The sequence below is a fragment of the Schistocerca nitens genome, chromosome 9 (genome assembly GCF_023898315.1).
Source record: "Schistocerca nitens isolate TAMUIC-IGC-003100 chromosome 9, iqSchNite1.1, whole genome shotgun sequence".
Classification (NCBI taxonomy): Eukaryota; Metazoa; Arthropoda; class Insecta; order Orthoptera; family Acrididae; genus Schistocerca; species Schistocerca nitens.
The window spans coordinates 327,907,463-327,932,724 of NC_064622.1; the positions used below are offsets into that span (position 1 = coordinate 327,907,463).

The window sequence follows — 25,262 nt, forward strand, 5'->3', positions numbered from 1 at the left end:
GATCCGGAGCTGATGCACAGAACAGTCTGAGTTGTGGTGGGGAGGTGGGTCGTCTCCAAGTTACCTGTGTTTACGTTCAGTCATTTTGCTGTTTCCTCTTTGTTTATTGCTCTCACGTTAAATGAAAACAAAATGTATTTTTGTGGCCGGGTGCTAGCAAATGAATTAAAATACATTCACATAATTACAGAAGGCTAAAATATGAACATTGAAATATGAACATTCCATTAGAACTACTGATGGCCTTGGGAGAGCCAGTCATGACAAAACTCTACCATCTGGTGAGCAAGATGTATGAGACAGGCGAAATACCCACAGACTTCAAGAAGAATATAATAATTCCAATCCCTAAGAAAGCAGGTGTTGACAGATGTGAAAATTACCGAACTATCAGTTTAATAAGTCACAGCTGCAAAATACTAATGCAAATTCTTTACAGACGAATGGAAAAACTGGTAGAAGCGGACCTCGGGGAAGATCAGTTTGGATTCTGTAGAAATGTTGGAACACGTGAGACAATACTAACCTTATGACTTATCTTAGAAGAAAGATTAAGAAAAGACAAACCTACGTTTCTAGCATTTGTAGACTTAGAGAAAGCTTTTGAAAACGTTAACTGGAATACTCTCTTTCAAATTCTGAAGGTGGCAGGGGTAAAATACAGGGAGCGAAAGGCTATTTACAATTTGTACAGAAACCAGATGGCAGTTATAAGAGTCGAGGGGCATGAAAGGGAAGCAGTGGTTGGGAAAGGAGTGAGACAGGTTTGTAGCCTCTCCCCGATGTTATTCAATCTGTATATTGAGCAAGCAGTAAAGGAAACAAAAGAAAAATTCGGAGTAGATATTAAAATCCATGGAGAAATAATAAAAACTTTGAGGTTCGCCAGTGACATTGTAATTCTGTCAGAGACAGCAAAGGACCTGGAAGAGCAGTTGAATGAAATCGACAGTGTCTTGAAAGGAGGATATAAGATGAGCATTAACAAAAGCAAAACAAGGATAATGGAATCTAGTCAAATTAAATCGGGTGATGCTGAGGGAATTAGATTAGGAAATGAGGCACTTAAAGTAGTAAATGAGTTTTGCTATTTGGGGAGCAAAATAACTGATGATGTTCAAAGTGGAGAGGATGTAAAATGTAGACTGGCAATGGCAAGGAAAGCGTTTCTGAAGAAGAGAAATTTGTTAACATAGAGTATAGATTTAAGTGTCAGGAAGTCGTTTCTGAATGTATTTGTATGGATTGTAGCCATGTATGGAAGTGAAACATGGAGGATAACCAGTTTGGTCAAGAAGAGAATAGAAGCTTTCGAAATGTGGTGCTATAGAAGAATGCTCAAGATAAGGTGGGTAGATCACATAACTAATGAGGAGGTACTGAATAGGATTGGGGAGAAGAGAAGTTTGTGGCACAACTTGACTAGAAGAAGGGATCGGTTGGTAGGACATGTTTTGAGGCATCAAGGGATCACAAATTTAGCATTGGAGGGCAGCGTGGATGGTAATAATCGTAGAGGGAGACCAAGAGATCAATACACTAAGCAAATTCAGAAGGATGTAGGTTGCAGTAGGTACTGGGAGATGAAGAAGCTTGCACAGGATAGAGTAGCATGGAGAGCTGCATCAAACCAGTCTCAGGACTGAAGACCACAACAACAAAATATGTTATTTCTTTCAGATTTTATTTCCACCTTTCTGACAGTCCTGTGTTAATTGCCTTGCAGAACAATGAAGTTAATTTTGTTGGTTTGCTAAAGAGATTTGGCTTTTGTTAAATCTTTTCTGCTGAGACAGTCAATTTATTTGAAACAAAGTGTTTAATTTCACACTGTTGGCTAGTTTCAACTGTTAGCTGCATTTCAAGTGCACGCATGGCATTATGCCGTAATAAAGAACCAAACATGGGATAATACAGTACTGGTACACCAAGAAATCTGGACATACGAATGTGCACTTTAAGCCAAATTATGCATTTTAGTATTGTTCACGAAATTCCAATGCTCTTGAAGTATCCTCTGTTGTCTTGTTTCATTTAATGTAAGATCTTTTAATGTTTTACATGTAGGAATATTGGGTTTCCTGCGTCATCGTAGCTGTGCAATCGTGGTGACGCCTGTTATCTGGTGCTCTCAGGCAACTGCTGAAACAAACCTATTTCTAACAGGTCACGGGGAAATGTTACGATTGGTGGTTTGAAAAGCGTTACATTCCAAGTGAATTTCCGTTTATGCAAGATGAACTATGTGTGAGAATGTACGATGAATTTCTTAAATCACAATGCATTTGACTCTCATTTATAAATCAACTCTTTGAGGATGACCATTTAGAAGAATTTCGAGCCCAGAAGATCAGACGTTTACATTGTTATTAAAAATTTACTGGCATATTTGTGTGATGTATCTTAAAGTGTAACATGTGCAAAAAAGATCAACATTAAATGTGGAAGCTTAGCTTCTCTTCCAGCTTATTAATCTTGTTATGTGAATGCTATGTATATTAATTTAAACCATTAACTTTCCTTATTTGTGTGTTCGTACTACTTAAGAGTGATCTTGCTACTGACTGACTGCATCACGTGTCTTATGCTGTCATCAGCTGGCGAGATCACGTGATGTGAGCTATGACTGGCTTACAAAAGCACATCGCAATCTCGATTTCAATGCTTCAGAAAGTGACATGTGGTGTTTGTTGGAATTCTGATTTATACATTCATAATACTAAATATGCAGCGTACATGTTGCTGCACATCAAAGGTCTTTCAAAACGTGTTTACCCTCCTGAGTTTCATTTTCTAAAGTGCCGGGAAATTCTACGTCGGTATATAAAACCATAAACATTCAAAGGATTGATTAGTTTTACAGTGCTGGGGAAGAGTATACTGTCACTTAACACAGAAAAAGAGTATTTTCACCTGGGAGAAAGTGTATTTTTAACCAGGAAATCCGGGAAAAATCTGGGAATTTTTTTTCCTTGTCCACATATACACCCTGGTAACATAGTAAAGAAATAAAATGTCATGAAAAAATAGAGAAGTGAGGATTATGTATTATTAGAAGATAAGTGCAGGGAATATTGGAATGCAAGGATATATTGAAGAGGAATTATCACATCAGGAGTTCAGGGAAATTTGAACTGGATGTGAGGATCTAAAAAGTTTGAGTAGTATAGTATGTACTTAGGTCTCTTGGATCATGCTATAGAGCATGTTTGGCAGCTGTGTACTGGCATCCCCAAGAGAGAGGATTCTCACATGCCCATTCATTTGCATTTGAGACGCTTTAGTTGGTGAAAAATGTGTGTTTTTGCAGGTCACTCACCTTTGATGCATAGGATTCATCACCTGTGGGTCTGGAGTATGTGGTGTAATGGGTGTGTGCATGGGTCAGGTTTTATAGTGAGGACAATTGCAGGGTAGGAACTGTGGAGTAGAAACAATGGTTTGGGAATGTTATATGTTGACAAGGATATTTTGTTAGATCAGGAGGATAGAAGGTAACAGTGGGTGTTGTGAAAAGGATAATCAGCTCTTAACATGAGAGGAAGGTATTGTACTCGAGATTTGTGTAGGAAAAATATTTGTGGGCTAGTTGTGGGAGAGAAAAGCCAGTTACTAACTGTTGGCATAGGTGTTGGACAGATCCAGTGGGAGGGGAGGGGGGCTAGGCTCAAGGGAAGGAAGCTTTTGTTGTGGATGAAGTATCAACTTGTTAGTACTGACATAAACAGCATTAATTTTGTAGTATTTCTGGAAGCTACTTGTGCTCACAAGGAATTCTCCATAACTTACATATGTGCATTAGTCTTAGAGCATATCAAACAATGGAAAGTCCAGAATGGACTAATGATATGGGAAGGATAGATTGTTGTTTTTTACCACATAGACAAGGTACTGAGTCACAGACATGCACAACCGAAAAAAATGCTAGAAATATTTAAACTTTCAAACAAAGTTCTTTGTCAGAAATGGAACTCACATTTTCACACAACTCACACATACATGGTTACTGACTTTAGGCACTAAGGCCTGATTCCGATCACATCTGACATACAAGTCTGAGATATGAATAGACAGTGCATACCCCTATCTCTGTCGTGTTGAGCTTTGAAACCAAGATCAAAATCCTGGCTGATTGCTCTGTCATTGCAAGTATGTGGGGTAGAACTTTTTTCATTTATAGCTCAAACTGAGCCTTCATTGTAACAACTGAACAACCTACTGTATCAGACTTACATATATAATATTATGATTAGTGTAATTTTTGTAAAATAGTGAATACTAATGTGATAGCTATAACATTAACATTCAACTAGATGAAAGTTTGGAACTTTATTTTAAAGTTCTTTCTGCATGTGCATTTTACAAGGAACAGAGTTACATATTCTTCAATGAATTGACCTTTTCACCTATGGTGACTCAAAGTATTAGCGTACGATAATTCAGAAATCCACGTATAATGTTTTTTCTACTGTTACCAGAAACGATGCAGGCCTTTATCCATTTCATCCGTTTTAAACAAAATATGTGTTTACATTCTATAGCTGTTACTAGTCCAGTTCAGTTACTAAACCAATATATCAAAATGACATATCTTGTGCAGCAAAGATAACAGAAATTGTGCATTTAATACTAAGCACCCTTTGAGTTTAATAAGTCAAGCCATCAAATCATTATAACACATAGGAAGTCAAAGGTTTGTTTTTGTATTGAAGCAGTATCATATTTCATTGTGAGTCTAATTCAGATTTGACTTTGCTATATACCAAATAGAGTAAGTGCAAATATTTGAATATGTCACATTACATCACAGCAATAGACTTAAGACTTAGATTACTATTTCTGAGAAGTAGGAGCCAAAAGTTTTTCTTTCGAGCACAGTCTAGTACATGTTAGACTGTGTTTCAAGTAAAAATGAACAATTAATACTTATCATACAACAGTTATCCATACTACAACATTGTCCGCCCCAGTAGCTGAGTGGTCAGCGTGTCGGATTGCCGACCTCTGGGCCCGGGTTCGATTCCCGGCTGGGTCGGAGATTTTCTCCGCTCGGGGACTGGGTGTTGTGTTGTGTTCATCATCATTTCATCTCCATCTGGCGTGCAGGTCGCCCAATGTGGCGCCGACTGTAATAAGACCTGCGATATGGCGGCCGGACCTGCCCCGTGAGGGGCCTCCCGGCCAATGACGCCAAACGCTCATCATCATCATCACTACAACATTATTGGTCAAAATTGTTTGAAATGGTGGTTGGCATTCCACATCTGCATCTACATCTATACTTTGCAAACCACCATGAAGTGCCTGGTAGAGGGTTCATCCATTATACCAGTTATTAGGGTTTTTTCCTATTCCATTTACATACAGAGCCAGGAAGTTTGAATGCCTCTGTGCATGCAGTAATTATTCTAATCTTATCCTCACGATCCCTATATGAGTGAGACATAGGGGGTTGTAGTATATCCCTAGAGTAATCATTTAGAGCCGGTTCCTGAAACTTTGATAATGGACTTTCTTGGGATACTTTACGTCTGTCTTCAAGAGTCTACCATTTTATTTCCTTCAGTGTCTCTGTGACATCTCTCATGGATTAAACAAACCTGTGGTCTGTTTACATTCAATATCCCCTGTTAGTCTTATCTGGTACAGGTCCCACACACTGGAGCAATATTCTAAGATGGGTCACACAAGTGATTTGTAAGCAATCTCTTTTGTAGACTGATAGAACTTCCCCAGTATTCTATCAATAAACCGAAGTCTACCACCTGCCTTATCCATGACTGAACCTATGTAATTATTACATTCCATATCCATACAATATGTTACACCCAGGTATTTGTATGAGATGGCCAATTACAACAGTGACTCACTGATATTATAGCCATAGGATACTAGGTTTTTTTCATTTTGTGAAGTGCAGAATTTTACATTTCTGAATATTTAAAGTAAGGTATGAGTTGTTTTCACCTACTTTGTAACTGTAAGAAAAGTTGGCAGGATTACACAAATCTTATACAGTTGGTTGAAAAATGGACATGAAAGATTATACAGGTTGCACTTCCTTCTTTCCACAGACTGCAGAAGAAAGGAAGTTTCAACTACCATGGGATGCTTCAATATTTCTAGCTGACACATACACCATTATACAGACAATAAAATACACAGGATTCCTCAAACTCCCCAGGGCAGTAATACTCACTGACCCACAATGTATTCTGAAATCAATAAGTTACAGCAATTATAAAAAAAAAAAAAAAAAACTAGTAAATAGACTCTCGACATATTAGAACTTTATCATCAAGCAGAGAATACTGGTTAAATTTTAGATGATTTTTTATGGATTAATCTCATTCTGGCATTAAATAAGTAGACAAAGCTGTGAAAGACATCTGGAAACAAAACTACCATACACAGATTACATCCCTAAAATATTTAATTAATTTATTGATTTATTGTGACTTTTGGCCTGAAGGCCACACAGCCATCTCCTATTATTTTGGACATTTACAGAGTGAGGTTGTATATTTATCAAGAAATTTCAAAATTAGTTTTAAAACTGCTATATTGTTTTGATGAAGGAGAGGTGTTATAGTAATTGGTAATGATTGATGACACTGGATTAGTTGCTGCATGAAATCAGTTTGCTGATACGATATAGCTTACATTCAAAAAATTCTCAAGCATGTATTCAGTGAAGATGGCTAGGGAATGATCCATGAATAAATCTCATGCATATAATGGAGCTTACAATTTTTTTTTTAATTCATAACATTCAGTGATTCTTTCACAGCAGAGGGAAAATCCTAAGCAGTTAAAGCTATGCAAATATACAACTGTGGTTTATAAATTCTAGACATTCAAGGAAAATAATAGCTTTCATTGTGAGAATGTGTCTCAAGTCACAAATCTTGCCCTGGCCCCTTTCATAAAAATGTGAGCTGGAGACACCTTACTGTTAACATGATGAAGTAACAATTGCTGATGTCAATCACATCCTGTTTCAGTGCAAGCACTGTTAGACTGTTAGAAAGGCAGAGCCAAATTTTTAAAGGAGCTCCGAGACCTGGTCACTGTCAGTTACTTTGCACTATCAGAGCTCTTGGAAATACAATTAGGAGTGCACATGATGTCATAGCCAGGTTTATAAAACAAAACGCATCAAAATGTAAAGGAAGTGGTGGCCATTGAACTTCTTCATTTCTTACTAAATTCTTGATTCTTAGAAGCACTTATTCACAGTTACTCAGTAAATTCTCAGGCAAGACAAGCTCAAAAATCAGCCACCTTTCCAAGACATAGCAGTCTGGTCCCTTTCATCCCCCAAACCAACCAACCAACCTTTCCGAGACAAAGAGACTTTAGAAAACAATCGCAATGGAGATGACCATTTTTATAATGCACAGTTGTTTAAATAAAGGAGTGATTAGATGTTAAGATACTTTAAGTGAATACATACGACATTTACAGTCTGAGGATAAATTCATGAATGTACGTCCCAAAATGTATGCATGGTGAAGGTCAAATATTATGTTGCTTTATTGTCAGTCATTTGAAATGTTGATGGCTAAAAAGTGTGTATGCTAGAAGCCAAAAATAAATAAATAAAATACATTATCTTTGAAATACTGAAAAAAAGCAATGGTATGCAAACTACTAACAGCTTATGACTGCTAAATATAAGACTAGAACCTTTCAAGATAAATGAATGATTTTTATAAGTATAAACAAATTATGTCCAGTGACAACTCACGCTCGATTAATTTCTTTGAATGTACAGTTTGGTGTTAGATTCAGAACCCCATAATAATCAACTTCCTTCTTCATTTCTTACTAAATTCTTGATTCTTAGAAGCACTTATTCACAGTTACACAGTAAATTCTCAGCCAAGACAAGCTCAAAAATCAGCCACCTTTCCAAGACAAAGAGACCTTAGAAAACAATCGCAATGGAGATGAACATTTTTATAATGCATAGTTGTTTATATATGACTGTGCTCAGTTAATTTCCTAGCACTGTATGAAATGAAATTTATTTATTTTTGTGTAATGAAGATTATTATTCTTTAAAGGATGAACTTGTCTTATGCATGCATTTTCCTGTGAGTTTCTTTGAATATATAATTCAAAGAATAATTATAATCAGATAATAATTCTACTTAGTGAACTCAGCTGATATTTTTCATGCCTTCAACTAGGATTGAGAAGTGGATGTGAGATAACAGAAAGAAAATTTTTTAGGATATCTGAACAGAATGATATCAGCACATGAACTGAGCAGTTTTACATTTTGTCTAATTGGTAGACATGGCCATGCTATCAGCATTTCTCTGTGCAAGATACATCACAGAAGAAAACAGAGTTCAAAATCAAAATAAAATTGAGGAAATTTTCTACATGACTAATGCTTAATATTAAGCCTGTTATAAAAGAATTTGCCAATTTGCTTATATTAGATAAATAATAGCTGGTGCAATAAGAGTCTGTTTCTAGACATTTCTGTAAGTCTGTTTTCCTGTATCCCAGTCAAATGTCAAGAGTGACTATTTAACTGTGTGAGATGTGTAACACCTGTTTGACATTTGTAATTAATGTAGCTACTCTTATATCTAATCTAGAGTGAGATAAAGTTATCAGTATACTACTCTGTCCTTGCAGAACCTGTAGCAGGATGTTTCATTCAGTATTGAAGTTTAATACTCAGCATACAGTTCATATCAACCGTGCTTGGTGCACAGTTGTCAGGTGAGTTTTTGTTTTCTGCTGTTTATGAATAACTACTAACAAGAACATTTTTGGATATATGTCTGTCTCAGAGAACAAAGGTACTAAGTTGTAGACAAGACTGATTGCTATTTTAAAATTCTTCTGAAATTAATACCACTATCTGAACACCTCCTTCACACAATAAACTATATCCCCTATTTTTTGTTGTTTGTGATTGTAGAAATTCGCCGAAGCAGCACAGTAGAGAAAAGTTCACAAAGTAAACTAACTCAGATCTCATGTCATGTTGTATTGGCAGTGTTAACCACACAAAGTAGTAATGGGAAAACACGGGCTAGAACTTCTATCACTCTGTAAATGTAACGATCATATGAACCTGTGCACTGTTAATTCCATTAACACCTTCTTGATGAAGAAATTGAGTTTCTTTGAAACCTGTAATAATTTGTACAAACATTAGTTGTAATGTTAAATAAAATTGAGTTTATAGAGTAGTTATATGTACAAATGAACATAAATTTAAATAATTTCTGTGTTTTCTTCATTGTGTATAGCATTTTGTTCGTTACTGATTCCTAAAGCCATAAACTGGCTAGGGACGATAAAACCCAGTGGGTAAAAGTAATAAGTAATGAACAGTTTCCCATATTTTTAGTGCATGAAAGTTATTAATTTAAGTTGATATTCACTTGTTAATAACCGTGATCCTAGAAAATGTCATTCTGTTCTGGGTGTGATATCAAGTTCCTAAAAAATTAAAGCCCCTGTCTCATTTTATGACCACATATGCTACATAATAGAGAATAAATATTTTCCTGTGTTATCATTCATCAAAACTATTAGTGTTCAAAGTAACACATAAGTAAATTGTCTGCAGTACTCTTTATACACTGATGTTGGATGTCAAGTTATTAGTTTGACCACATTTGGGTCCATCATTTGCATGGTACATTATCCTATAGACCAGCAGAGGATGGACACAGTTAAACATTTGTAATGACAAAGTGAGACCAAACTAAAAAAAAAAAAAACCCCTGTTGCTCATCTTATTTTCATGATCAGCTCATTTGTGTGATCATATTATTGCTAGTAATATGTATAAATCATAAATTGCGTTCTGAAATGGCCTGAAGCTACTTTTTGTAGATTCTTCAGCTCTTGTGAACTTTTACAACTATGGACCTGATGCATTTTTGTCTTGGTAATGAATGAAATAGACTTGAGAAATACTTGTTCCCTGATATTCTTTAGTTTATTTAAAGAATGAGCTGTGGCTGCACTGAATTTAGCTTTGGTTAACACCAGACTACTTCAAAATAAATTACTTTTTAGGTACAATTTTGCTTTGCTTTCAATGTAATGTCAATGTTTGTTGATTTTGCATAAATATAAGTTTGAAATAATATGTGTATTTAATAAATAAAACACCAAATTTTGGAAAGATGTTATATGGCAGTTGTCTGGGTTTAATTTTTAAAACAATTGCAACTGTATGTCTGCAATATTAAGAACATGTTTATTGACCTCACTTGTGCATAAAATATTTCTATTCTTAACTGAAATTGAAACAGAATGAATAGGTATCTTTACACTATTTACTGAAGACATATATTCAAATGTGGTAGCAGATAATCTCTTGGCCAATGGGTTTGTATGCGAGTCCAAGTTCAGGTTATTCTGGATTCTTGTTTTCCAGGCTCTTACCCAGTTTTTCTTAATAAGTAAGTCTCTATGTCAGTGTCTGCTTGTTTACCGTAGCTAGAGTCCATTATAGGAGTCTTATGGGCACTTGCAAATAGATATCTTTCGTTACAGTACTGGCTGTTTCTTTTATGACCAAATCTCTAATCCAGGATACATTCATACATTCAGTATTTAGTATAACAGAAACAGTCAGTCTAGATTGCATCTGATATTTATTTAGTCTGGTAACTGATTTCAGTCAAACATGACCATCTTCAGACCACTAACTCTTGGTGACGTGTGGAGCTGATACACAGAGGTGCTGTATGTACCAAAAGGTACTACTCAACAACTGCTACCTTTCGGTATGTACAGCAGCTCTGTGTACTGGCTCCACATGTCACCAAGGAGTTAATGGTCAGAAGATCATGTCTGACTGAAACCAGTTACCAGAATAAATACAATTTAGTTGTTATCTAGACTGACTGTTTCTGTTATACTTCATTCTATCATTCATCCATTCATTCATTCATTTATTCATTCATTCACACACTGTCTTCCATAATGTTATTTCAAATGGAACCTTCAGGGACATGGAATGCATCACACTGTACATTAGCAGGCAGAAGCAATCGATTTAAGCTGAACATTCAGATTACAACTAGTGCAGATCTTGAGTGGAATTTGCATACTTGTTGCAGATATTCTGATGAATTGTTGAATGGGAAGTTAGTAATGCGCTCTTTTCCAATATTTATGAGTAGCTGGTAATATCCAATTTCCCACCTGTTGTCTCCCGGCAACCTATTAAAGATTTTGGCACCAGAAAATAAACATGCAAATGACTTTCACTCCCAGGATTGTGCTTGTGAACTTCACTGTTTTCCTAGATGTCACTTTCATTATTAACCACAAATACCAGTGTAGTGGCACATGAATGTAAGAAGCTCAAGTTATCTGAAGAGTTCTTTGCAATGTGCTAGGTACACAATATTCTTACTATATGCTTTTGAAGAATAAATATTTATTTAATCTTAGCTGTATTTCCATGGAAAGATATGCCACAGGTTGGTATATTAACTGAAAGTATGCAATCCAGACTGGAAGGCAGCACAGTGAAATAAATTTCTAAGTGCAAAGCCAACAGAACTGAGCTTTTGTTTCATTTCTGTGTTCTGCTACCTTCTCAGGTTTTTACCAGTCAGATATCTAGAAATTTCACATATGGTATTTCATTTAGTTGAATGCCCATTGACCTCTACTCTAAGTAATTTCTATTTGCTTGGAATTACATTGCATGGGTTTCAGTAAGATTAAATACTATAGAGCTTGCTACCAACCATTTGTCAGCCTGTATCACAATCCTCTTGGTTTTGTTTAATATGGATGTGGTTGGACCCTTTACCAGTATATTGAAATCATCAGAAGACTTGACAGCGTCAGAAGAGTGTTGCAGTGTCTTTGGTAAACCATTTGTGTACATGAAGGAAAAGCATGGGCTAGGCATGAAAGTTTGTGAGACACCAAATTTCAAGTTTCTCCACCTTGAAGTTAGTTCTGTCCCCTTATTAATTAATTAACATGATTTTCTCTTTTCTGTTTTATACATTTGTTTGTAGAAGACATCTCTTTTATACTTATAGGCCATATGCAGTACTCGTCTATGCAGTCTTCAATAAAGCATGCACTTATGTCCCTGTTGATGCTTTTCTAACCCATTCTGTATCTCTCCATGCTGGTTCTTTATAAGAATGACTGCTGTATAGATGATATCATGCAAAATCCTGTTGTATTTGGTTTCAGCTTCTTGTTAACAATACATAGAAAGGCTCTCTTGAAATAGTAGTTTGACTGGGCTAAATATCATACATTCACCACATGCTATGGTTCTTTTGTATTCATGTGCATCTATTAACTGCAGATAGGTTAAATAATTCTTCAAATATCAAACAGGGCAGCTAATCTGCATAGAAGAGAATGGGTTGCAACAGGCTGGTAATGTATGTCACCATTGAAGCGTAAAATTGTGAGCATTCCCTTAAATACAATGAGTGTCACGTTTGCAATTGTTAATGCGCAGATTCTGTTCATCTGAACTGTTCTTAATATTTCCATTTAATACTTTATGTTCTTCTCAGTTCTTCCTGGTTAATAGGCTTCAGAACAGCTTCGAACATTAAATCGGTTATCAATAGCCATCCATAGATGTCACGATCTGTTGCAAACTTAATGTACAATTAGTTTAAGATTCTAGTTTGAATCATTAACCAAATTATTTTACAGCCATGACTCTTGGCTACCACTTTTAAAGCAACTAATTATCACTGTTAAGATATCACCAATGTGACTAAAGCACTTCTTTCAATGTAGTAAGTTATGAGTCACTTCCCTAAGCTATTAATATTTCTCATTAATAGCTTTTGAAAATTGATTGCTGCGTAGAATAAGTTCATAAATAAAGAAATTCCTTTTAAAATCACTCACTAATAGAGTTGTGCAGTGTTAATCAGTTCCCAGTAAACTGGAAAAAATATTTCTTTTCTTGCCATTATAGAGGTGGTACTCTTCTTAAAAGATGTACTTGAAACAAGATAATGAAGACACGCTGTTATTAATCACACACTGATTGGTGTTACATAAATCACTACATTTGAAAGACTTTTTCCAGATGATTTAAGATTGATATGCAATCCATAATCTATTTTCAACATTTTGTTATTAATAGACGGCACAGTAGCTCAAGACAATAAATACCAGCTGTGTACTCTGTTGCAAACTTTTGGTGCCCTTTGTTCAGTGATCCACACTGCCTTGCCTTGCCAGGAACTTGCTCATTCAATATGAAACAGACAAGAAACAGGCAACAAGAAAAAGATATTTTTAGTAAACACATTACATATAATATACATTACCTTGTTATTTACTTGATGTCACCCAAGTCGATAATAAGGACAGTGCTGCTCCATACAGTTAGGAGCACTGCAAACTCCACTCACATAAGGGGAATCACATTAATACTGAAATGACGTACACAGTTAAAAGCCTTAGAAAGCTTACAGGAAATGAAAACGGATTTATTTTTCTTGTTTAGTTTTATTAGCACTAATTTTCTGACATCATACATTGTTTTCTTTGTAGAAAACCTTCATGGATGGCAAACTGAGCAGTTGTTAAAAAGGTTGATGTCAAAAACGTGGTTCCATCTTCTACTTCTACATCCATTCTCTGCAACATACATCCTTCTGAGTTTGCTTAGGGTCTTTATTCTTGGTCTCACTCTACAATTTTTACCCTCCACACTGCCCTCCAATACTAAATTGGTGATCCCTTGATGCCTCAGAACATGTCCTTCCAACTGATCCCTTCTTGTAGTCAAGTTGTGCGACAAATTCCTCTTCTCCCCAATTCTATTCAGTACCTCTTCATTAGTGATGTGATCTACCCACCTGATCTTCAGGATTCTTCTGTAGCACCACATTTCAAAAGCTTCTTGTCTAAGCTAGTTATTGTTCATGTTTCACATCCGTAGATGGCTACACTCCATAAAACACTTTGAGGAAAGACTTTCTGAAACTTAAATTGATACTCGATGTTAACAAACTTCTCTTCTTCAGAAACACTTTCCTTGCCATAGCCAGTCTACACTTTATATCCTCTCTACTTTGACCATCATCAGTTATTTTGCTCCCCAAATAGCAAAACTCATCCACTATTTTAAGTGTCTCTTTTCCTAATCTAATTCCCTCAGCATCACCTGATTTAGTTGGACTACATTCCATTATCCTTGTTTTGCTTTTGTTGATGTTCATCTTATATCCTACTTTCAAGACACTGTCCATTCCATTCAACTGCTCCTTCGGGTCCTTTGCTGTCTCTGACAGAATTACAATGTCATCGGCGAACCTCAAAGTTTTTCTTTCTTCTCCATGGATTTTAATTCCTACTCCGAATTTTTCTTTTTTTCCTTTACTGCTTGGTCAATATACAGATTGAATAACATTGGGGATATCCTACAACCCTGTCTTACTCCCTTCCCAACCACTGCTTCCCTTTCGTGTCCCTCAACTCTTATAACTGCCATCTGGTTTCTGTACAAATTGTAAATAGCCTTTCGCTCCCTGTATTTTACCCCTGCTACCTTCAGAATTTTAAAGAGACTATTCCAGTCAACATTGTCAAAAGCCTTCTCTAAGTCTACAAGTGCTAGAAATATAGATTTGCCTTTTCTTAATCTATCTTCTCACGTGTTCCAGAATTTCTACGAAATCTAAACTGATCCTCCCTGAAGTCAGCTTCTACCAGTTTTTCCATTCGTCTGTAAAGAATTCATGTTAGTATTTTGCAGCTGTGACTTATTAAACTGATAGTTTGCTAATTTTCACACCTGTCAGCACCTGCTTTCTTTGGAATTGGAATTATTATATTATTTTTGAAGTCCGAAGGTATTTCACCTGTCTCCCACATCTTGCTCACCAGATGGTAGAGCTTTGTCAGGGCTGGATCTCCTAAGGCTATCAGTAGTTCTAATGGAATGTTGTCTACTCCCAGGGCCTCGTTTTGGCTTATGTCTTGTAGTGCTCTGTCAAATTCTTCATGCAGTATCATATCTTCCATTTCATCTTAATCTATGTCTTCTTTGATTTCCATAACATCGCCCTCAAGTATATCACCCTTGTATAGACCCTCTATATACACCTTCCACCTTTCTGCTTGCTCTTCTATGCTTAGAACTGGGTTTCCATCTGGGCTCTTGATATTCATACAAGTGGTTCTCTTTTCTCCAAAGGTCTCTTTAATTTTCCTGTAGGCATATCTATCTTACCCTAAATCCTTACATTTGTCCTCTAGCCACTCCTGCTTAGCCATTTTGCACTTCTTGTCGATCATTTTCGTTACATTTGTATTCCTTTTATGCCTATTTCATTTACTGCATTTTTAAATTTTCTCTTTCATCAATTAAGTTCAATATCTCTTCTGTTACCCAAGGATTTCTACTAGCCCTCGGCCTTTTACCTACTTGATCCTCTGTTGCCTTCACTATTTCATCTCTCAAAGCTACCCATTATTCTTCCTCTGTATTTATTTCCCCATTCTTCTCAGTCATTCCCTAATGCTCTCTCTGAAACTCTTTACAACCTCTGGTTCTTTCAGTTTATCTGGATCCCATCTCCTTAATTTCCCACCTTTTCACAGTTTCTTCAGTTTTAATATACAGTTCGTAACCAATAGATTGTGGTCAGAGTCCACATCTGCCCCTGGAAATGTCTTACAATTTAAAACCTGGTTCCTAAATCACTGGTTTACCATTATATAGTCTATCTGAAACCATCCAGTGTCTCCAGGCCTCTTCCACGAATTCAACCTTCTTTCGTGATTTTTAAACCAAGTGTTAGCTATGATTAAATTATCCTCTGTGCAAAATTCTACTAGGTGGCTTCCTCTTTCATTCCTTACCCCCATTCCATGTTCACCTACAACTTTTCCTTCTCTTGCTTTTCCTACTATCGAATTCCAGACCCCTATGACTTTTAAATTTTCATCTACTTTCACTATCTGAATAATTTCTTTTACCTGATCATAGATTTCTTCAATCGCTTCATTGTCTGCAGAGCTAGTTAGCATTTAAACTTGTATTACTGCGGTAGGTGTGGGCCTCATGTCTATCTGAATTACAATAATGCATTCACTATGTTGTTCATAGCAGCTTACACATCCTCATATTTTTTTATTCATTATTAAACCTACTCCTGCATTACTCATATCTGATTTTGTATTTATAGTCCTGTATTCAGCTGACCAGAAGTCTTGTTCCTCCTGCCACCAAACTTCACTAAGACCCACTATATCTAACTTTAGCCTATCCATTTCCCTTTTTAAATTTTCTAACCTATCTGCTCGATTAAGGGATCTGACATTCCATGCTCCAATCTGTAGAACGCCAGTTTTCTTTCTCCTTATAACGACATCCTTTTTTCACAATAACTAGAAAGCAGTGTCCAGTGCGGAAATGGCAGTCAGCTGCACTGCATTTAACACAGAGAAGGGACACAGCTGTTATGTTACATCATCCAGCACCAGGTCAGCATTTTTCTTTGAACACTGAGTGTAAAGTATTCTGCAAGCATAGAATACAAGAGATTTTAAAAGAGCATCTGATTTATTGGTGCCATAGTCCAGTGGTCAATTTCACTCTCTGGCAGTTTGTAGGGTTTCCATTTTTTCATCTTATTTTATTCTTTACAAGTCAAACTGTTGGTTATAAAGTTTAACCCTTTGGCTTCTACGTGCTCTCTTTTGTTTGTCCAAGAGAGTGGCTTGTTGCTGCTGTACTGCTTGCCTAATGCTGTTACTTGTGCTGAGAAACAGTGTTCTGGCTGCTGCAAAATACTTATCAACCAATTTTAAGAAGATTATTTAGTGAGAAAAATTTGACTTTTGCACACCTTACAGTTTGATATTTTCACTTGATAAAGGGCTCTTTGTCACAGTTACTGTGGTGTGTGAAATTAAAAAAAAGCAATGCATGAAATTTTTAAAAGTTGATGGAGATAAAAATGCATTGCATAAACTTTGTGTATGGTTGATTTTAGCCCATACATTGCTGTGTATGAAATTTAGATAAGATATTGAAATTTTATTTAAAATTGAGAGTGGAACAGTACCTCATTTTGTTCATTAGATATTGGCTTTTAAATCCATCGGATGGTCGCATTCATCCCTGCTCATCAGGAATAAAGTTGTCATAACAAATGTTATTTTTCATAAACGGTTCAAGATGTCAAAATGAGTTTTTGGCTTCAAATGACAGCATGCAAATAGACACATGTGTTAAATACTTCAAACTTTGTATTCACTTGATAAAATGGTAGTAACTCATCCACTGCAGTTAGAAGGTTGGTGGGATGGGCCTCTTAAACGTGTCCATAGTGTTTAAGTTCTCAAAAAATCAATGCATAGAATATGAAGGACTTTTGAGCGACAGGCACACCGACTGCCAATTCATTGACTCTCGTTCATTGCCTGCTAACATTGTTGTTGTTGCTTTTTTGCACAATGTTAAACAATTAATTATAAAATTTAAAAATGTTTAAACATGTCAGTTTATAAAAATTAATATAATCAATTTAGTTGCAGTTACTGTCCTTGTAAGTCAAATGGCTATAGGACACCACATTATAAAAAATTGGTAAAATTTCGTATGAGCCACAGTTACTATTGTATACTATTTTTTCTGCAGTCACTGACATTTGTTTTTGACACATCACTAGATAAGTTGGCATAAAGTAGATTGCATTTTATTCATTAAATGATCTGAACAGTAAAATCTGGTTAGTAATAATTCAGTAAAATATGTAACTCATAAAAGTTATTTAAAATCTTTATACAGTATCTAAAGAAGAAAATAATAATGAAGAGACAGTGTAAAGAAGACACAGTGCTGCTGTCTGAAATATATTATCATAGGCACTGGAACTGAAACGTTCTGATCCAGAGCTTCTATATAAGCAATGAATCATTATAAAGTGCTCAGAAAAGAAAGGGAAAGATTGCAGGGCACAGTGCATTGGTTTCAAGTGACTGTCATAAAGTATCATGTAGTGGCAGTAGAAAAAATGCAACTGCTTGAGAAATTAACAGTCCACTATACAAGAGGAGTTTTTATCTCATTGGAGAACTGTGACAAAGAGGTAAGAAAGATGTGAAATGTATTATGAGAAAAAGAAAGAACTAACAAGTATATTCAGATGTAGTCTGAACATCAGGAATTGAACATGCAAAGACATTAAAAATAAACAATAAAATTATTCTTAGCATCCACAAGAATGGCATAAGATTATAATTTGACATCATTGCGCAGAAAAAAATACCGGCCTTATCATTTTTCAAACTTTATTACGATATTCTTGATATGATTAAAGTCAAAGGAGAAAAAAGTAAAAAAGATGTGCAGAGAAGTTGTAACTTGTTTGTCATCCTTTCCTTCCATGTGCCATTATGAAAGGGAAGGGTGAGCAAAAAATCTGTAAATGAAGATGAACACATAACAAAAGTAAAAGCAAGCAATGATAAGTAACAGAATGTATGAAGTTCAACTTACATTAATTATTTACAGCACAGAGCAATTAAAGAAACAATATATTTCCAGATACTAAAGGAATAAAAAAGGGAATGGGTTGAGAAAAGCATATAAAAGGAAATGAGACACTGTGATCTACACTGAGTGCATCAAAGCACTGTCTGTGTTGCACTATGGTTATATCTTTTAATTATAGTTCAGTTAGTAAGAATGTTAAAGTATTAACTCTAAATAAATGTGAGAAAATGATTGTTATGGCATTAGAAAAAAAAATCATACCACAGTCAGCCACAAATGCTGGTCCTCTATATTTTCTCACCACTGTTTCACTAAAGGAATATTGTCTTTCCTCCCTGGATTTCTGTTAGAGTTCTTGAAGCATCTCTGTAACACTCATATGTTGACAAATCCTACTGGTAACAAATCTAACAACACACCTCTGAATTGCTACAGTATCTTCTTTTAATGTGAGCTAGTGTGGATCCCAAAAAATTGAGCAGTACTCAAGAATGGAGCCACATGGGTGTTCTATTTGTGGTCTCCTGTGTAGATGATCTACACTTTCTCAGAATTCTCCCAATAATGCAGAGCTAAGCATTCATCTTCCCTGCTTATGACCTTGAGTGTTTAATATTAATTGATGTGACTGTGTCAAGCTGCATAACACTAATCTGCATATACATACTGCAGAATTGTTTTTCCTAACTGTCTGCATTAACTTACATTTTTATACATCTAGAGAAAGGTGTCACTCATCACTCAAAATAGAAATGCTGTCTAAATCATCCTGTGTCCTTGCATATACAAAGAATTGTCCTGTCAAACTTGTATGGGACACATCTGATGATTTGCTTGTCTCTGCTGAACACTGATCATTCAGGACAATGAAATCTTTGAGCCACTCACAGATCTGAGAACCTGTCCAAAGTCTTGGACCTTCAATATCAGCATGCAGTTGGGCACCGTGTTAAATGCTTTCTTGGAATCTAGAGGTATGGAATTTACCTATTGGCCTTCATCCATGGTTTGCAGGAATATCATACGAAAAAAGAGGAAGCTGTGTTTAGCATGACTGATGCTTCCTAAATCTGTGCTGATTTGTGGACAGACTTTTTCTGCCTCAAGCAAATTTATTATGTTTGAACTCATGGTATGCTCAAGAATTCTGCGGTTAACAAATGTTGAAGACATTGGCCTGTAATTTTACTGATCTCTTCTTTTACCATTCTTATATATGGGAGACATTTGAATTATTTTCCAATCACACAGGGCTATGCCCTGGGTGCGAGATTTTCTATAAATGCAACAAAAGTAAGGATCCAATACAAAGAGTATTTTTATAAAACCAAATTAGAATTGTATTGGGAACTCGTAACTCATTTGTTTTTAATTCTTTCAGTTGCTTCTTAATGCCAGAGGTGCTTATGTCTACATCCTCTACACAATAGTCTGTGTGTCAGTTAAATGATGATGTGTTTGTCTGATCCTCTTACATGAATAATTTATTAAATGTACAGTTTAAAACTTCTGCTACCCTTTTGTTGTTTTTTATTGCCACACCAGACTGGTTGATGAGTGACTGAGTTGAAGTCTTTGATGTGCATAGTAATTTTATGTAGGACCACAATTTTATTGGGTTCTTGGCAAGCTCTTCCACGAATTTATGACTGTGGAAGTTTTTATGGCCTACTGCTAACTCTTGCCTGTTGACATTTCCACAGTCTTTTTTGAACTGAGAATGCAACAAGCTCTGCTTTCTCAGAATTTTCTGATTTTTGTTGCTAAACCATGGTGGGTCTTTTCCATCCTCAGTCCACTTATTCAGCACATACAATCTCCAGAGTATGATTTACAATAAGTTTAAATGTTGCTCATAATTCCTCTATGTCCATTATGTTGGAACTAAATGATGCACATTCATTGTTGAAGTAGGATGCTAACAACTGATTATCTGTTCTTTTCAGCATAAAAACTTTCCTGGTGTTCTGATGGGTTTATTAACTTTAGTAACCATCATTACTACAATGGCATCTTGAGTGCTAATATGGAGTCAAAGTGAACTTAACTTTTTTTATGTTGAATGTCACAACTTGACTGTGTACTTTTGTTGCAACAAAGACATTCTTCAAATGGTTCAAATGGTTCTGAGCACTATGGGACTTAACATCTTAGGTCATCAGTCCCCTAGAACTTAGAACTACTTAAACCTAACTAACCTAAGGACACCACACACATCCATGCCCGAGGCAGGATTCAAACCTGCGACCGTAGCGGTCGCGCGGTTCCAGACTGTAGCGCCTAGAACCGCTCGGCCAAAAGACATTCTAAAAAAAATAGTTAAGTAATGGAGAGATGTCATAAACGCCACCAAAATGCTACAATACTTGGAAAGTATAACTCTGTTGATAACACATTGTGATGTTTGAAAGATGTACTTCGATTTCCTGTTCAGGTGATCATATAAACAAACATCAATTATGATGGGCAATATTGAATTGTAAGCTGTGACAAATTATTCAATTTTGAGACAGTTCATCCAAATAGACATATCAAAAAGACCTAGATTCAATATAAAATATTCTTCTCCTTTGTTTTGGAGTGTTAAAAACTTTGTTTTGGATTTAAATGTATGGAGCTCTTATGATGATGAGCAGTCACAATATCCAAAAATCTATAAGGCTGATACGATGGTGGCTAAAAATTACAATGCTGTGTCGAGTATTTGCTTATTGGAGGTACACTAGCTTTATGCAAATATCTCAAAAGGCTATATCTACCACAATTTACATGAAATTTTGGTTATGACATAGCTTTCCACATGATGGCTGTTGTTTCTATTACCCATAGACTAAAAAAGTTTTTTAATGAACATTTCTCAAGTGTTTAGGCATGTTTCATTTGTAATGAGTTTCTCTTAAATTTTGCTATAGTAGATGAGAGCTGTTCATCTTTACATGCCAGAGATTAGGGAACATTTAAAATGATATATGACAAAAAGTGAAAGTGCATCAGAGAAAGCAAGAAAGTATCATCTGTAGGAAGAGTCATATCTACAATTTTATGTGATTCTCAATGCCATGAGGGCAGAATCATCAGCAGACAGTATTATACTGAATTACTGGGCAAAGGTGTTATGTAGGCTAAATATTCGCAACTTACATAGAGGAATGTTCCCTTTCACCACAACTACAAGCCCTTGCACTAACATTTGATTCTGGAAAAATTATGTGACCTTCACTTTGAAGCACTTTTGCATCCACTATGTTTACCAGATTTTTGATCCCATCAAAAATACCTTTTGTTCCCAAACTGAAGAAGATGTGCTGGGCCAAAACTCGAACTCTGGACTTTGCCTTTCATGGGCAGATGTCCTAACAACTGAGCTACCCAAGCACAACTGACAACCCATCCTCACAGCTTTACTTCCACCATTACCTTCTCTCCTACCTTCCAAACTTCACAGAAGTTCTCCTGTGAAACTTGCAGGAGTAGCTCTCACGGAAGAAATGATATTGCAGTGATGTGGCTTATTCTCTCTTCCAGAATTGTTAGTCCTGTAAGTTTCACAGGAGAACTGCTGTGAAGTTTGGAAGATCAGAGGTGAGGTATTGGCAGAAGTAAAGCTGTGAGTCATGCTTGGGTAGCTCAGTTAGTAATTTCCCCCCAAAAGGCAAAGGTCCCAAGCTTGAGTCTCGGTCTGGAACACAGTTCTAATTTTATATGACTTTCATGTTGAAGTGCTCTGCTTCCACTGTGTTCACCAGATTTTTGGTCCCATCTATTAGCTTTTGTTCCCAAGCTGAAGATGATTTATTTTAAATGATAAGTTCAAAAGATGTTTGTTTTGAATGTTTGGGTGAATGCTATTTTTACTGATGGTATTACAAATTTGAGAAGCCGTTGAATTTTATGTTTTTAACTGGCAAGATGACAAGTTATGTTGAAAACAAAATTAGCTCTTTAATCTCTTGTTTTCAGTATCAGACTGAGAACTTTTGGAACATTTTCCCTGTATGCGAGAGATCAGTTTTAATATTCAATCTAATAAATGTACAAAGGAAGTAAAGTGATTAAAGCAGTATACCATGTAACACACCTCCTCAAACCCAGGTAACCAACAGAGTGCTTTCCTGGTGTGCTGCAGTATGCAGAACATTGACTCATGTTCAAATAATGATCAAGGGAAGACACGGGAAAATATCAACATATTTCTGTTCTTACAGTCCTGTCAAAATTTCCAGAGAAAGTAGCTCTATTCTGGATTCAAAATTGTGTTGCAAGAAATGGTATTATTTTAAATAACCAGTTTTGATTCCAACAGCAAAAAAATACTCTGGATGCTGTGAACAACTTCATTGAAAAGATAAGCAAAGCATCAGATTAGAGGATTAAAGCTAATCTTAGAAATGCTTTGACTAAGTAAACCATGCCTTGCTTATCTACAAATTAGATAAATATTCTCTGTAATGACTGCATCATATCTACAGAACAGGAAACACAGGATGACTGTCACTTCAAGTGCAGTGAATCATAATTCAAAATGGAGTACTGAATCACAAGGATTGCCTTAAGGCTCAATTTTAGGGCCAGTGCTTTTCCTATTCTGTGTAAATGACTTACCTGTAAATATCAATTCCCCATTAGTTCTGTTTACAGATGATACTTCTGCTTTAATAGAAGCTGATATTTCCAAAACAGTTCCAAGCTTTATTATGAGAACACTGAACACTCTAGAAAACTGATTCCAGTTGAATGTGATGTACCTGAACATTGAAAAAACCCAAATAGCACATTTTGGAACCAAACATTCAGAATGTGTTGAGTTTAAAATATGGCATAACAATCAACTGTAGATGTTATTTAGTCAAATTCCTTGGATTAAATGTAAATAGTAACTTAAGCTGGAATACACAAAGTGACATCCTATTAAAATAATTAAACAGTTTTTGCATTTACTGCGTAGCTCTTGTATCTGCTACTGTTCTGAGTTCACAAAAAAGGCATATCATAGTTGTTTTGAATCTGTCATTAGGTGTGGGGTAATTTTGTGGGTACTGTGGCTGCAGAAGAAAATTGTCAGGTACATATGTGTCATTCACTAATGCCTGTAAAAATAAATCTAGTGGTCATGGAAGTGGGTTGTTTTTTCATTTAAAATATGTACTACACAGATATTTCTCTACAATAACAAAAAAAATTCTAAAACTTCTTCTTGTGCTAAAATACTAAGAGGAGAAACAGTTAATTTCCAATTAATGTAATTCCTGATATTTTTAAAAGCCCTTTATGAAAAATTTTTGTTATTATATCTCCAAGACAGATCGCAATTAATAGGGAAAACTGACATTGTGAAAAATATAAGTTAACAGAAGAAACATGCTCCGGTAAACATGGGTCCACAAACAAGCCATTTGGAAGAATTGCTAATGTGCGGTTACAAGATGCCATCGCCTTCAGTATTAAATATTGTCCTAGGTAGTACAAATGTGCTTGAAATGTCAAATTTCACTCATGGCCTATCCTATTTTGCACAAAATTGCTAAATGTGATACATATACACCTGTACTCAATATGGCAGCTGATTGTGTGTGGTGGAAGGTACTTCTGGTGCGAAGGTCTCATCCCCTCTTCCCCGTTCCATTTGGAAGTGGCACTTGGGATGAAAACCTCAATATTAGCTATAGTTTCACAAATTTCCTTGTTGTGATCATTTCCTGAGGTGTATGTGGGAGGAAGTATTGTGTTGTCCTACTCTTTTTAGAATGTATTGTCTTAGAGTTTCAATAGTAAACTTCTCTGTGATACACAATGCTTCTCTTGTAATGTGTGGCACTGAAATTTGTTGAGCATCTCCATAATGATTTTGCACTGACTAACCAAAAACAGATAAAAACTGACTAAACAAACAGATTTTTGTTGGATCTTGTTTATCCCTTCTATTAACTCAACTTGGCAAGAGTCCAGATTTATGAGTAACAGTCAAGAATCAATCAACAAGTGTTTGGAAGCCACTTTTTTCATGTCTGAATTACATTTCCTTAAAGTTCATCAAGTGAATCTCAGTCTGGCATCTGTATTTATTACTATTTATTTTGTGCTCATTCTGCTTATGGTTACTCTTAGCTATTTTGCAGCAGTTAATGTTTCCAGCAATTTGTCACCATTATTGTAATTGTACAGTCATCGATTTCTTGTCCTATGTATGTGCAATATGTTACATTTATTATAGTCATGGTCAACTACCAGAGCCTGCACTGTTCATAAATCCTAAGCATGTTATCCTGTATTTCACTGCAGTGTTCCGACTTTGCTACCTTCTTACAGTCAACTGCATCATCCGCAAACAGCCTCATCGAGCTTTCAACATTATCCACTAGATCATTTACATACATATTGTTAATGGTAATGGTCCTATCACACTTTGCTGGGGTACTCCTGACATTACCTGTACATATGTCAGTTGTGTTGCATTAAGAGCAACATGTTGAGTTCTATACACGAGGAAGTCTTTAATCCAGTTACCAATCAGATCTGGTACTTAATAAGCTCATATCTTCTGCATTCAGTGGCGTTGTGGGACTGTACCAAATGTCCTTCTGAAACCAAGAAACACAGCATCAGTTTGAAAGCTGATGCCTACAGTGCAGTGAATCTCAGGAAGGAATAGAGCAAGCTGAATTTTGCAATATCTGTATTTGTGTAACCCATGTTGATTTTTATAAAGATGATTTTCGCTGTACAAAAACTTGTAAAACATTCTATAACTCTACAACTGATT

General features: G+C 35.9%; 1 protein-coding gene across 2 annotated transcripts in view; it reads left to right on the plus strand.

Moving 5' to 3' along the window:
- Positions 1–8,654: 8,654 nt before the first annotated feature.
- Positions 8,655–25,262, plus strand: part of LOC126203809 (anoctamin-5-like) — a 288,957-nt gene continuing 272,349 nt past the window's right edge. Inside the window, exon 1 of one of the 2 annotated variants that reach the window (XM_049938177.1) lies at positions 8,655–8,742. Coding sequence is in view for 1 of the 2 variants with exons in the window: in XM_049938176.1 (XP_049794133.1) it covers positions 17,916–18,095 (180 nt within the window). In the remaining variant the exon portion in view is untranslated. Of the gene's footprint in view, positions 8,743–17,893; positions 18,096–25,262 lie in introns of those variants that run through there. The other variant, XM_049938176.1, reaches the window with a different exon arrangement.